General features: G+C 45.3%; 1 protein-coding gene across 1 annotated transcript in view; it reads right to left on the reverse strand.

Annotated features, from left to right (window-relative positions):
- Positions 1–1159: 1159 nt before the first annotated feature.
- LOC139551287 (MAGUK p55 subfamily member 7-like) overlaps positions 1160–15620 on the reverse strand; it is a 44151-nt gene continuing 29690 nt past the window's right edge. Inside the window, exons 14-18 of the mRNA XM_071362754.1 lie at positions 10348–10428; positions 8685–8778; positions 5352–5460; positions 4987–5130; positions 1160–3357 (exon numbers count right to left, since the gene is read on the reverse strand). Coding sequence (XP_071218855.1) covers positions 3148–3357; positions 4987–5130; positions 5352–5460; positions 8685–8778; positions 10348–10428 — 638 coding nt within the window. The 3' untranslated portion in view covers positions 1160–3147. The remainder of the gene's footprint in view (positions 3358–4986; positions 5131–5351; positions 5461–8684; positions 8779–10347; positions 10429–15620) is intronic.

Genomic DNA, 15620 nt, shown 5'->3' on the forward strand with positions numbered 1-15620 from the left:
TAATAACCACCCAAAACACAAACATACCCCATGTCACACCCTGACCTAACTAAAATAATAAAGAAAACAAAGAATACTAAGGCCAGGGCGTGACATAACCCCCCCCTTAAGGTGCGAACTCCGGGCGCACCAGCACATAGTCTAGGGGAGGGTCTGGGTGGGCGTCCGTCCACGGCGGCGGCTCCGGCACTGGTCGTGGTCCCCACCCCACCATAGTCACTACCCGCTTTCCTAAACCCACTGGAATAAGGGGCAGCACCGGACTAAGGGGCAGTACCGGACTAAGGGGCAGCACCAGGATAAGGGACAGCACCAGGATAAGGGACAGCACCAGGATAAGGGACAGCACCAGGATAAGGGACAGCACCAGGATAAGGGGCAGTACCAGGATAAGGGGCAGTACCAGGATAAGGGGCAGCACCGGACTAAATGGCGGATCCTGGCTGGACGGCTCTGGCGGATCCTGGCTGGACGGCTCTGGCGGATCCTGGCTGGACTGCTCTGGCGGATCCTGGCTAGCTGACGGATCTGGCTGCTCATGTCTGGCTGACGGATCTGGCTGCTCATGGCTGGCTGACGGATCTGGCTGCTCATGGCTGGCTGACGGATCTGGCTGCTCATGGCTGGCTGACGGATCTGGCTGCTCATGGCTGGCTGACGGATCTGGCTGCTCATGGCTGGCTGACGGATCTGGCTGCTCATGGCTGGCTGACGGATCTGGCTGCTCATGGCTGGCTGACGGATCTGGCTGCTCATGGCTGGCTGACGGATCTGGCAGATCCTGTCTGGTTGGCGGCCCTGGCAGATCCTGTCTGGTTGGCGGCTCTGGCAGATCCTGTCTGGTTGGCGGCTCTGGCAGATCCTGTCTGGTTGGCGGCTCTGGCAGATCCTGTCTGGTTGGCGGCTCTGGCAGATCCTGTCTGGTTGGCGGCTCTGGCAGATCCTGTCTGGTTGGCGGCTCTGGCAGATCCTGTCTGACGATCGGCTCTAGCGGCTCCTGACTGACGATCGGCTCTGACGGCTCGGGACAGACGGGCGGCTCTAATGGCACTGGGCAGACGGATGGCTCAGATGGCGCTGGGGAGACGGATGGCTCAGATGGCGCTGGGGAGACGGATGGCTCAGATGGCGCTGGGGAGACGGATGGCTCAGATGGCGCTGGAGAGACGGATGGCTCAGATGGCGCTGGAGAGACGGATGGCTCAGATGGCGCTGGAGAGACGGATGGCTCAGATGGCGCTGGAGAGACGGATGGCTCAGATGGCGCTGGAGAGACGGATGGCTCTGGCCGGCTGAGGCGCACTGTAGGCCTGGTGCGTGGTGCCGGAACTGGTGGTACCGGGCTGGGGACACGCATCTCAGGGCTAGTGCGGGGAGCAGGAACAGGGCATACTGGACCCTGGAAACGCACATTAGGCCTAGTGCGTGGTGCCGGAACTGGTGGTACCGGGCTGGGGACACGCATCTCAGGGCTAGTGCGGGGAGCAGCAACAGGACGCACAGGACTCTGGGGACACACAGGAGGCTTGGTGCGTGGTGTAGGCACTGGTGGTAATGGGCTGGAGACACGCACCATTGTACGAGTGCGTGGAGGAGGAACAGGGCTCTGGAGACACACTGGAAGCCTGGTGCGTGGTGTTGGCACTGGTGGAACAGGACTGGGGCGGGGAGGTGGCGCCGGAAATACCGGACCGTGCAGGCGTACTGGCTCCCTTGAGCACCGAGCCTGCCCAACCTTACCTGGTTGAATGCTCCCCGTCGCCCGACCAGTGCGGGGAGGTGGAATAACCCGCACCGGGCTATGTAGGCGAACCGGGGACACCATGCGTAAGGCTGGTGCCATGTAAGCCGGCCAGAGGAGATGTACTGGTGGCCAGATAGGTAGAGCCGGCTTCATGGCACTTGGCTCAATGCTCAATCTAGCCCTACCAGTGCGGGGAGGTGGAATAACCCGCACTGGGCTATGCACACGTACAGGAGACACCGTGCGCTCTACTGCGTAACACGGTGTCTGCCCGTACTCCCGCTCTCCACGGTTAGCCTGGGAAGTGGGCGCAGGTCTCCTACCTGCCCTCGGCCCACTACCTCCTAGCCCCCCCCCAAGAAATTTTTGGGTAGTACTCACGGGCTTCCAGCCTTGCCTCCGTGCTGCCTCCTCATATCGCCGCCTCTCTGCTTTCGCTGCCTCCAGCTCAGCTTTGGGACGGCGATATTCTCCAGGTTGAGCCCAAGGTCCCTTTCCATCCAATTCGTCCTCCCATCTCCAGAAATCCTGTGTAGGTGGGTCCTGTTGCCGTTTCACACGCTGCTTGGTCCTTAGGTGGGTAATTCTGTCACGATCGTGTGGAGGAGAGACGGACCAAAACGCAGCATTTGGAAAATAAGCCATCTTCTTTATTTATAACGACGAAGATGAAAACGAAACGAAACACTTACACAAACTATACAAAACAACAAACGATCGTGAAGCTAAATAACGTAGTGCACACACACAGGCTACAAACGTTAAACATAGACAATTACCCACAAACATCTAAAGCCTATGGCTACCTTAAATATGGCTCCCAATCAGAGACAACAATAACCAGCTGTCTCTGATTGAGAACCAAATCAGGCAACCATAGACTTTCCTAAACACCTACACTCAACCATAGACAATACTAGACACATACACTCCACACAAACCCATACACTAAAACCAACACCCCCTTTACCATAATAACCACCCAAAACACAAACATACCCCATGTCACACCCTGACCTAACTAAAATAATAAAGAAAACAAAGAATACTAAGGCCAGGGCGTGACAATAGGGCCATACCAACCATACTAGGTTGGCCTGGTTATGCATCCATCAAAGTGGCTGGAACTGTGCTGTAAAGGAAAATGTGAAAACAAAATATCTGACCCCACACAGTACGGTTTGACACTATAGTGTGAACACAGGTGGCCGGTGGCACCTTAATTGGGGAGGACCGGCTCTTAGTAATGGCTGGAACGGAATAAATGGAATGGTATTGAACACATCAAACACATGGTTTCCATGTATTTGATATCATTCCATTAATTCCATTCCAGCCATTATAATGAGCCATCCTCCCCTCAGCAGGGGAATGAGACATGTATGACCAGGCTCTTAGTGTGTTCAGCACAAGCTCTCTGTGTTCTGTTCGGTGTGACTGGTCCACTCCACAGGAATCCACTGAGGCGCCTCCGTCTCAAGCTTTTCCAACTCCGCCCTCAGTTTGTTGAATGCCATGGCGAAATCGCCATTGACGACGACCATCTCAAACAGGTGGCCGTACTGGCTATCCATGGCTTCTGCTGAGCTAATCATATCTTCAAAGTCCTCTTCCTGTGAGAAACAGGAAGTACATGTGTGAGTTCATAAATTTTACAGCTGAATTCTCACCTGTAGGCCAATTGTAGGTCATGCTTTGGAAGGATGGTAGTATGGGTATTGTCAGGTGACCCTGCCTTTAGCTGCAAAGGGGTTTATGTTGAAAACATCACATCACGTGGCCAATAAAGACCAGCATCACATAAGGCAGGGATGGGCAACATTGACGGGGGTGGGGGCCACAGAAAACATAACTCATCATGAGGGGCCACAGTCTGTGTACCCACATTTCATGCAATTCTACTCATTTTGCCTTGGGGCGGAGAGAAAAATGAGCAGTGTTACAGTTCATTTCCTGCAATTCAACACATTTTGCCATAGGGTTGAGACAAATGTTTGCAGTTTTTAATATGATAACTTATGATCAAATGGGCCCTACCTCAGTCGATAATTCAACCGTGCTTACTACAAGTTTAGATAGCTGGCTGCTAGACTAACTTACAAATCAAAAGAAAATGAGCTGACATGGGATAATTGAGTGACTGCTGATGAACAACCAAATTTTGAAATGACATCTTCTAAGTTGTAAATGAATTATGCACCCTTGTTTTCAGTACTCCAGCACCCTCCCCTTGAGAGGATAACAAAATAGCCTTTTTCTAAACTGTTTTATGAGATTGGAGAATACTTTGGGAGGGACCTTAGACCATTCCTCCATACAGAATCATTCCAGATCCTTGATATCCTTCGTCTGTGCTTATGGACTGTCTTTTTCAATTCAAACCACAGGTATTTAATGGGGTTCAAGTCAGGAGACTGAGATGGCCAATGCAAAATGTTGATTTTGTGGTCAAATAACCATTTCTTTGTGGATTATGATGTGTCCTTGGGGTTATTGTCTTGCGGCCAAGTGTCAGCATCCTGGCAGAGGCAAACAGGTTTTTGGCTAAAATGTCCTACAATCTTTTTTGCTCATCTTTATCAAGGATTCCAATCATTTTGGACGCCACTGTATATGCAGCCCACCCCGCAGCCATTTTATTTGTGACCTTTTGGCCACTGGCTACTCTTATAAGTCAGAGGGTCAACCATGTTTAAACTAAGTTGTGTGTAACCTCACACCACCTGATGCTGCCATGTTACAAGACCTGGGACACAAACATGTTTGATCATGTGTGTGTATACGACAAGTGAGAACAGATACATTTTTTCTGTATTCCCCTCCACCTCAATGATGACGTGTAGGAAAACTGCATTGCAGCAAAAACATAAAGAACGGTTTCCATTCAAACATACGTAATCAAAAAATTTAATAAAAAAAACTGGGTAAAACATTTATTATGCATTTAAACAATTTCAGCACCATTTATTAATCATCGTAAATGTTAGTAAGCTAGTTATTTACAATGACTAACGATTAGGGAAATTATTTATAAGGATCTATATTAAACATCTTATGAATGATCTTAGGAATTATTAATACATGTGTGAATAACTAGCTTTCAATGTAAAGAGAAACCCGTACATTTACAAATGTAGGAGTAATGATTAATAAATGATGTAAAATATTTATAAATGTCTTATAAATGGTTTGTTACTGAAAGTTATTCTAAACTGTTACCAAAAACAGTTTCTTGACATTACCGAAAATGTCTTTGTCAGTTTCGTCATATCTTGGGTGGAAATGAATGTAGCTTTCCTTCGGCTAAAACGTAGCTCCTGAATCGATGGTGGCTTCACAAAAACAACACATGGTTTGAACTCGGTTGTGTGTAAGCGCTGTATAGTCTGTGGTATTGAAAAGAGGGAGAAAGAGCCAGGCAGAGGGATAGAGAGAGAGACAAAGAGAGATTTGAATTCAATTAGTTAAGAAGCACATAAATTAGGCCCCATGTCACCATTTTCATGATGTGATCCTAAAAAGACCAATAAATCAATCAAATCATTGGCTCCTTGACCTGTCATTTACTGGTCTGGGATTGTGATTGGCCTGCTGGCCTGTCACTCACATGAGGCTGCACATCCAGTAGGCACACCTTGTCCTCCCCTATGACCTTGTGCACCGACTCCAGACTGGTCCCGTAGTAGTTCCCTCTGTGATCCCCATACTCTAAAAACCTGAGACACAAAACCGTACAGAAACACTAGTTAAACTTGAGCCAAACAAATATGAACTTAATGGAATACTTTCATACAGTTGAATTCGGAAGTTTACATACACCTTAGCCAAATACATTTAATACAATTCCTGACATTTTATCCTAGTAAAAAGTCCCTGTCTTAGGTCAGTTAGGAACACCACTTTATTTTAAGAATGTGAAATGTCAGAATAATAGTAGAGAGAATGATTTATTTCAGCTTTTATTTCTTTCATCACATCCCCAGTGGGTCAGAAGTTTACATACAGTACATTCAATTAGTATTTGGTAGCATTGCCTTAAAATTGTTTAACTTGGATCAAACATTTTGGATAGCCTTCCACAAGCTTCCCACAATAAGTTGGGTGAATTTTGGCTCATTCCTCCTGACAGAGCTGGTGTAACTGAGTCAAGTTTGTAGGCCTCCTTCCTTGCACACACTTTTTCAGTTCTGCCTACAAACTTTATATAGGATTGAGGTCAAGGCTTTGTGATGGCCACTCCAATACCTTGACTTTGTTGTCCTTAAGCCATTTTGCCACAACTTTGGAAGTATGCTTGGGGTCATTGTCCATTTGGAAGACCCATTTGCAACCAAGCTTTAACTTCCTGACTGATGTCTTGAGATGTTGCTTCAATATATCCACATAATTGTCCTACCTCATGATGCCATCTATTTTGTGAAGTGCACCAGTCTCTCCTGCAGCAAAGCACCCCCACAACATGATGCTGCCACCCCCGTGATGCTGCCACCCCCTCTTCGGCTTGCAAGCCTCCCCCTTTTTCCTCCAAACATAACAATGGTCATTATGGCCAAACAGTTCTATTTTTGTTTCATCAGAACAGAGGGCATTTCTCCAAAAAGTACGATCTTTGTCCCCATGTGCAGTTGCAAATGGTAATCTGGCTTTTATATGGCGGTTTTGGAGCAGTGGCTTCTTCCTTGCTGAGCGGCCTTTCAGGTTATGTCTATATAGGACTCGTTTAACTGTGGATATAGATACTTTTGTACCCGTTTCCTCCAGCATCTTCACAAGGTCCTTTGCTGTTGTTCTGGGATTGATTTGCACTTTTCGCACCAAAGTACGTTCATCTCTAGGAGACAGAACGGGTCTCCTTCCTGAGCGGTTTGGCGGCTGCGTGGTCCCATGGTGTTTATACTTGCGTACTATTGTTTGTACAGATGAACGTGGTACCTTCAGGCATTTGGAAATTGCTCCCAAGGATGAACAAGACTTGTGAAGGTCTAAAAAAAATATCTGCGGTCTTGGCTGATTTCTTTAGATTTTCCCATGATGTCAAGCAAAGAGGCACTGAGTTTGAAGGTAGGCCTTGAAATACATCCCCAGATACACCTCCAATTGACTCAAATGACTCAATATCCTATCAGAAGCTTCTAAAGCATTGACATAATTTTCTGGAATTTTCCAAGCTGTTTAAAGGCAGTGTCAACTTTGTGTATGTAAACTTCTGACCCACTGGAATTGTGATACAGTGAATTATAAGTGAAATAATCTGTCTGTAAACAATTGTTGGAAAAATGACTTGTGTCATGCACAAAGTAGATGTCCTAACTGACTTGCCAAAACTATAGTTTGTTAACAAGAAATTTGTGGAGTGGTTGAAAAATGAGTTTTAATGACTCCAACCTAAGTGTATGTAAACTTCTGACTTCAAATGTCCATGCTAAATGGAGGAGACTTACATGGGGAATTGAACTATCCCTGAACTGAACTATCCCTTTAACTATTGGAATTTTCTTTAATAACATGTCATTCCTGATTAAGAAAAAATCCCAAATGATCTCGTTCCCTGTCTCTTGCTTCCAGTTCTGGTTGTAATGAACTATCAACCCTTATACTGCCGTATACTTGCCAACATTGATGTCTTCGCATTAAGACACATAAAAGAAGGATGAGAAAACGGGAATCCATCCCAGGGCATTACTGGAATGCCACGTCTTACCTCCTTTCTTCCTCTCCTGTCCTGGTTCAGCATTAGAGATAGTAAATGCCATGAAAACATTGGAATATCAGGCTCACTAGTCCTCTTTGAGCAATGGCCTAAACTCACCAAAGGCGAGCATGCAAGGCATCTGTGTGATTTATTTTAGAATCCGTTGTTTTGAATTATAATGTCCTAACCGAAACAAGGTGGGCGGGATGTCCGCTTTGACGCGTCCCTCAATTAGAACGTGTCTCTATTTTTGCATTTTTATCTCTATACAAATGATGAAGGTAGGTAAGGGTTGAGGCTTTACCATACATGCTAAATTAGAACAATTCATCCACTTGAGGAAACACAACATTGCTACCAGCAAAGATGATTGGAGATTTTGACTATCCTGCTAGCATACAGTCACTGCTCTGCCTGTCCCGCCCTTTCCATCCACCTCACTCTGCTTGCTCCGCCAACCCGCTTCTGGTGAGTTTTTCGCTTAAGATATAGCATTTTGCAGAGCCCTGCTTGTTCCAAATATCTTAGAATGTTTGTGTTTCAGCTGATCTCCCTTGTTGCATATTAAATGGGAACCACCTGCTTGTTTTATTGTTCAATGACTAGATGCCTAGATGTGTCTTATCCAAGGCTCTAGTGAAATGGAATGCCAACAAATTAAATGCTTGTGTGGTAGCACTGCACTCAACATGCAAATTTGCATCGTTGGTTAACACCTTACTTAAAAGGGTATAACTGGGGCCTCCCGAGTGGCGCATCGGTCTCAGGCACTGCATCACAGTGCTAGAGGCGTCACTACAGATCCGGGTTCAATCCTGGGCCCAGCGTTGTCCGGGTTAGGTGAGGGTTTGGCCAGATGGGATGTCCTTGTCCCAGCACGCTCTAGCGACTCCTTGTGGCGGCCGTGCACATTCACAGCTGTACGGTGTTTCCTCCAACACATTGGTGCGGCTGGCTTCCGGGTTAAGCGAGCAGTGTGTCAAGAAGCAGCGCGGCTTGGCGGAGTCGTGTTTTCAGAGGACGTATCGCTCACGACCTTTGCCTCTCCCATGTCCGTATGAGAGTTTCAGCGATGAGACAAGACTAACTACCAATTGGATATCACGAGATTGGGGAGAAAAAAAAGGGTAAAAAGTAACAAAGTACTAATGTAGTAACTGCCTTGAACCATATGGTGATCACTGCCTATTGCACAGCATAATCAGAAAAGGTCACTGGCTACTTTCTTTCCCGTCAAGAAATACGTACTTGTGGTTGACGATGTCCATTTCAAACGTCTGCCTTGAGACAAAGTGGTACTCTACCCCATCTTTCTCCTGCTTCCTCTTCTCTCTGGTGGTGTCTAAAAAGGGAGTACTTTGTCATTTACATTGTGGAGTAATGTTGTGGAAAAAAGCATCACTGTGCGGAAGAAATAGAGGTGAATTTAAAATAGCCTAATTACAGTTCTAGAATCAGCTCGCCGTACCCCCAATTCACCGTGACCATGAGGAGAGCAAAAACAACCCTGACCCTAGATCCTGGCCTTAGGAGCAGTAGAGTGAAACACGGTTTAGGATCCAGAGTTGTTACAGATCAAAAGGTCAGGAAAACTTCTGGGCCCTAATGTGGTTTAATAAATCGCCCCCTAGAGTTGATGTCCGCGCCTGCAGTGGAAAATGGCAGACCAGGAGACATCCCGAGAATCTGTCTTTTCACAAAAACACCTGTAGCGTCCGAACCGTTTGGGCTACAAACTAATATGATCCCTTTATGGGACTCTCGCGAACACAATGTTGTTCTCTGTTTTGCTCTACGACCCCCACAAGCATCATGGGACTCATCTGAAGTCAGTAGCGCCGGTCTACCATCTTCTGTCTGTAGCGTACGAAAAGTTTGGGCTACATAGTAATATGACCCCACCAGCGAAACGTGACTCTCACGAGCACGTACAGTTCCTCATAGTGCTTGATGGTTTTTGCGACTGCACTTGAAGAACCAGATTGACTGACCTTCATGTCTAAAAATGATGATGGACTGTCGTTTCTCTTTGCTGATTTGAGATGGTCTTGCCATAATATGCACTTGGTCTTTTACCAAATAGGGCTATCTTCTGTATACCACACCTACCTTGTCACAACACAACTGATTGGCTCAAACGCATTAAGAAGGAAATAAATTCCACTAATGAACTTTTAACAAGGCACACCTGTTAATTGAAATACATTCCAGGTAACTACCTGGTGTAGCTGGTTGAGGGAATGCCAAAAGTGTGCAAAGCTGTCATCAAGGGTGGCTACTTTTAAGAATCTCAAATATAAAATAGATTTTGATTTGTTTAACACTTTTTTGGTTACTACATGATTTCATCTGTTATTTCATAGTTTTGATGTCTTCACTATTATTCTACAATGTAGAAAATAGTAAAAAATAAAGAAAAACCCTTGAATGAGTAGGTGTGTGCAAACTTTTGACTGTTACTGTACATGTCGGCTGTTTTGCTCTAGGACGCCAACATGACTCACAAGACTCGTCTGAAGGTAGCCCAGTACAGTATATGGAAATAGTTTAGTTCCAGAAAAAGGTGTTAAATATGGGTAAAAAAAAACATTATAATAATTTCCTGCTCTTTCTTATATCGCTCAGATATAGAGTTGGACAGACACTTCAAAACAAACTTCATTTTGACCATCTGTTTTGCCATGTATGAATGTTATTCAATGTGTTTCTATGGGCTAATAGCAATAAAGTTCAATAAAATAAAAAAATAAAAAATTTGATATTTCTTATACCTACAGGAGGTCCAAAAATGCTAAATCAAATAGCAAAATGATGTACGGTATGATCATCTTAAAATAATTCCATATGTTAGCTTAGTATAACCCCTCCCCCCAAATCCAAAAGGCTCAGACTTTTAGGTGTTTTAACTCACGTGGAACAGTGACACCATAGTGGTCAGGGTCAGAGAGCAGGAGTCTCCTCTTCATCTCACTCAGCCCAACTCCACTGGGACCTAAAGGGTTAACCACAACACATTACAGGGCAGCAGCTTCATTGGGCCATAATAAAATGTTAACTACCACAACACATTATATCAACAGCACTTAAAACAACAACAGTCAGCATATTCTGTACAAAAACGCTCTCAAATCTCTTCCTTTCATATTGTCAACCTGCACTTTTCCTCCATAATACCACCCTCTTAAATTACAAAGTGATCTTTCATTCACATAAAAACATCAGAATGAACAACCCTCGAGATGAAATAAGTCCCTTATCCTAGTGATACAGCTGTGATTCAAATCATTGAGAGGATAAGTGTGTGTGTGTGTGTGTCCGTGTATGTGTGTGTCTGTGCTTGTGTGCGTGCGTGAAAGAGAGAGGTTGATGCTATTTTGATTTTAGACTGTGACTATACTGCTCCAAAGACCCTGCTTCTCTATCCAGGCAGTTCAGTATCTGTCCACAGATGCTCTGGAAAAGCAATATCGCCCCATCTAGATGAACTGATGCGATTCTTTCAATGACTCCACATAATATCAATGTCATGGCACGTCTTTGGACAGGATTACATACACGCACACGCAGCATCTGGGAACATCTTTAGGGATCTGGGTTGCGCTCAGGAAAGTAGTAGAGTGCAACGTACTGAGCATTTCTGTCACAGATCCCCAGGGTACTGCTGCTCATTCTGTTCACCAGTTCCGGAGGTCGACATCACCGGCCTTCTAGGCTGCACTGAACTGTGTCGTTACACACACCTGGTTCCAATTCCTCACTGATTGTGTTTGTATAAATGTGCACTTTGTTTCCCCATTGGGCTGTCGATTATTGTTCCCATGTCTGTTTGTCGTGCGAGTACCTACGCGTTGTCTCAGCCTGTGCTGCGTGTTTTGTGCATTGTGAATTACGGGTCTCGTCCTGTGTCGTTCTATGAGGTTTACCCTCGCTCTTTTGTTTGGGTACATCCCAGTGTTTTGTATATGTGTTTGTTTTGGGTGTATTAAAAACACAGATGTATTCCTGCTCCTGTCTCCAAATTCTTTATACCAGTGTGACAATTTCAGATAGAAACCCCATGAATTTACAGTAGCTGCCATGATAACCTACCTAAACAATGTCGGAGAGGCATGACTGTTTTATGTAACGTATTTCTATCTGATAGTTCCACAACGCTGTGCTCTACTGAACATTGCGGACAGAAAAAACATGAATAAAGCTGCCATGATTTCTTACTGTACATATTTGAGAGGCATGTCTGTTCTATGTAAATATTTATATCTCCGCTCTCCATAACACTGTGCCATACTGAATGCTCCCCAGGTCGATGTCACCGAGTGTTGTCTCAAAGTAAGATTCCAGAAATACATGCCATCTCGATCACCCGTTGCATGACTTCAGCACATGCAGTCTTAAGTTTGCAGATCAGTTTAAGGTTTTTATTATGCTTTTCACAACCGCTTATTAAAAGGTGGATGTGGAACCACGAGCATGAAAAATATACTTTACTCCCCCCTCACATATCTGATTCATAGTAACATAATCTTGTCTGTTATGAAAAACTATAGCACCAAGCGATGAGGGAACTAGATCATTTGGCCCAGGTTTCCCGGGTGGGAGGAGTTTTCACCAGGTGCATTCATTTGTAAAGGGCGCTCCTCCCTCAACACTTTTTCCCGTTCACATCATGGGCCATAGACCAGAGCATCGCGGTTCAGCTTAATCGAACGCTGCCATTTACTTTGGAAGCTAGAAAGATTGAGAAAGAGAGCGCATGCTTGTGTATGCACGCGTATGCACGTGTGCATGTGTCTGTATCCGCTCATAAATATCTAAATGAAACAAATGGCAAAACGTCCACCTAATTAGCAAACCTGATCCATCAATAAATGTGTCACTTGTGCCCAGGCAAGGTCTTCCCACTCATAAGAGATATATATGGGTCATTTATCTCCCTCCCCAATGATGACTTCTGGCAATGGTGGATGGAGACTACATGACATCAAACAGAAACCGGCGGTGGAGTTGGTCCAACTCAATTACAGGGTGAAATCTGGATTAACATTTTTTGATTTTCTTTACATCCCTTACTGTACGTCTGGATGATGAGCTTGCCTGTCATTATCTGTGATCCTGTTCACAGTCCAGCCCAGACCTGGGTTCAAATAGCATTTGTTTTCTTACAGAAACTGAGCTCGATTGAGCTTGTCTGGCACAATGGAACCAATGGAATAGTCCCAAAAGTGGCGCTCCAAAGTAAATTATTCTGTATGTGACACAAAATAATATTCCCTCTTCAGTTACGACCAGAGGTTGCCAATAGAGATTACATTACAAAGAGCTCTCAGCAAAGCCTATGTCTGAACCCCATTGAGAGAGACATAGTAAAAGATACATACACCAGACTAGATTCCCTGGCCGTAGGAAAGCCCTGAAGGGGAGTTCCATATATAATCTGTCCGAAAATATTTACATTAGTATGAAAGGAGAGAATTGGAGTGCTTTCTGACAAAGACCATGCATTTGGTTGCCTAGATTTTATTGATTGAGTCATTAATTAAATAGACATTAAATAAACATCAGAGCCAGAACTATATATGTGAGTGTAATTTAAGACTGATGACAGCCATGGATCAGACATCAGACAGGAAACAGTTATCCACACCAAGATTATGGCAAGGCCAAAGCGAGACTAAAAACCAAGGATGACCGTAGAGGCATTCTAAATAAGTGAAAACATTAAGTAAGGTTCCTCAACATTTCCTTATAGTTTACATTATGTAAAAAAAAAATGTATTTAACATTTATTTAACTTCTTGGTACTTGGTCTGGATTGCTTAGCTACACCAACACATTTAGCACACCTAGCACTCTTCAAATTTGGAGAGTTGCCCTATTATTTAATTGTGGTTTTACACAGAACCAGCAACCCATTCTTTAGACCAGGGTTTTCAAACATACGGCCCCGCGAGTTTTAACAAAAAAATATCTATCTATATATGTGACTAAACTTTTTTTGGCAGAAATGCCTTCTGGAACATGTGAGCTTTCATGTGCCGTATTAACAAACTTGTATGCCATCTGTAAATACAAATACAATTCTTAAATTACGAGCCTAGTTGGTTTAGCCACGGAAAAAGAAAGAAACATTACCCCTAGCCATGAGCAAAAACATGAGCTGGTCAGTATGTGCAGGTAATCCTTTCTAGCGCTGATGTTCTTAAAGATATCACGTAGTAGAACTGCATAAGTGTTGCTCTCCACTTTCTGGAGGACCGAGTTTTTAAATCAGTGGAATTAGAGTGATAGCTAAGATGATGGAGAAAATTCTGGCGTTTGATTGCAAATACGCAGAGGGAGTCGAAAAGAGAACACACAGAAGGCTGTTGTATAAAACGCCTGTCTACGGATTACATCTTCAAACTATGGGCAACCATGGCATCTGTGACAGAAAGGGAGAAGCGTCCATCCATGTATACAGGTAAGATAGTCTAGCTAGCTACATTTTGAGATATTATACATTTCTAATTTTGTCAGAAAATGGTCAGAGTGAGCTGTTCTCTCATTTGTGCCTGGAAGTAGCTAGCAAGCTATCCAACCTTAGCCAGTTAGCTTGGGTAACTGCTGCTGTTAGCTCAGAACGCTCGGATCAACTCTAATCCTTGGTCAGAGCATTCAGTGTGCGCTCTGAATGCTCCAAGAGTGTTACGTCTACTCCTGCTCCTCCCCTCCGGCGTTCAACGTCACCAGTATACTAACCACCGGTCTTGGGATCCATCATTACGCACACCTGGCAATCAATCATTACGCACACCTGCATGTCATCCATTACCTCACTTATTAACTCCCCTATATCTGGCACTCCCTTAGGTTCTTTCCCCAGTCAGTATTGTTCCTGTGTTCATGTGTAGACGATACTGTTATGTTGTCTCATTCCATGTTTGTTGTTTTATTAAACGTTGCACCTGCTTCTCGACTCTCAGCGTCTCCGTAACAGAATACTGACTCCAACAATGGAAGCAGCAGGAAAACAGAATATCTCCCAGATGGTCGACGAGCAGGGATACCTTCTAAGTCAACTCCATGACCAGCTGGCACATCTGGGGACGGCTATGGGAGAGGTTCTTCGCAGTGTGCAATGTCTCAAACATACCCGGGAGGAGTTTCCGTTACTAGCGGAGGATACAACCAGTCGAACCAGCACAACAGCCCATTCAGCAACCCACTCAGGTCAGCAATGCCTGTTTGTCTCTCCCGGATAAATATGACGGCACCCCATCTAAATGCTGTGGCTTCCTACTTCAGTGCTCCCTCTACTTTACGCACCAGATGGGAGCTCCCACCATGAGAGGTCCAATTGGAATGGGCCACGGCCGTCTGGGAGAGAGGAGAGGAGGAGCTAGATTCATATGAGGGGTTCATGGCTCTGTTCAAATGCATCTTCGATCATCCCCCAGAGGGCAGAGAGGGGGGTGAGCACCTACTCCAATTACGGCTGGGACTAGACAGCTGCCGAGTACGCACTCACCTTCCGGACAGTAGCAGCATCCAGTGGATGGAACAAGAGGTCTGCGAGAGGAGGTCCAGATGGAACTGGCCAGTCAAGACGACAATTTCTCCTTGGATGCACTCATTGTGATGGCCATCCATCTGGATAACCTACTTCGGGAGCGTCGGTACTCTCATCGCATCTCTCCCTCCCTCAGTGAACACTCTGGATCAGAGCCTGAACCCATGGAGGTATGGATCACACGCCTCCCCGCGGTGGAGCAACGCAGATGGAATCAGCTGGGGCTCTGTCTGTATTGTGGTCAAGGAGGGCACCAGCTCCAGTGATGTACGGCACTTTCTAATCCAGGATCTACAAGAGCAAAGGGATGTTCACGTGATCTTCCACCTCCTGGGGCAGGAGTGAGTATTCCATCTTCATCACTTTCTGCTGAACTCTTTTTGATGTCCATCAGACTAGTTGACTGTTCCTCATGTACTGTGTCTACAGCGTTACTGGATTCCGGTGCCGCAGGGAACTTTATTGACCAGACCCTTGCCTCCTCTCTTAACATCATCTCATACCCGCTCTCCTTTCCCGGTTCAAGCCCTCAATAGTCGGCCACTAGGATTCAGAAGCATCACACACATCACCCAACCACTAACCCTGACCGTGGAGTCCATTCATCAGGAGAGCATCCCTTTCTTCATCACCAG

This window comes from Salvelinus alpinus, chromosome 23 (assembly GCF_045679555.1).
Source record: "Salvelinus alpinus chromosome 23, SLU_Salpinus.1, whole genome shotgun sequence".
In the NCBI taxonomy this organism is placed as follows: domain Eukaryota; kingdom Metazoa; phylum Chordata; class Actinopteri; order Salmoniformes; family Salmonidae; genus Salvelinus; species Salvelinus alpinus.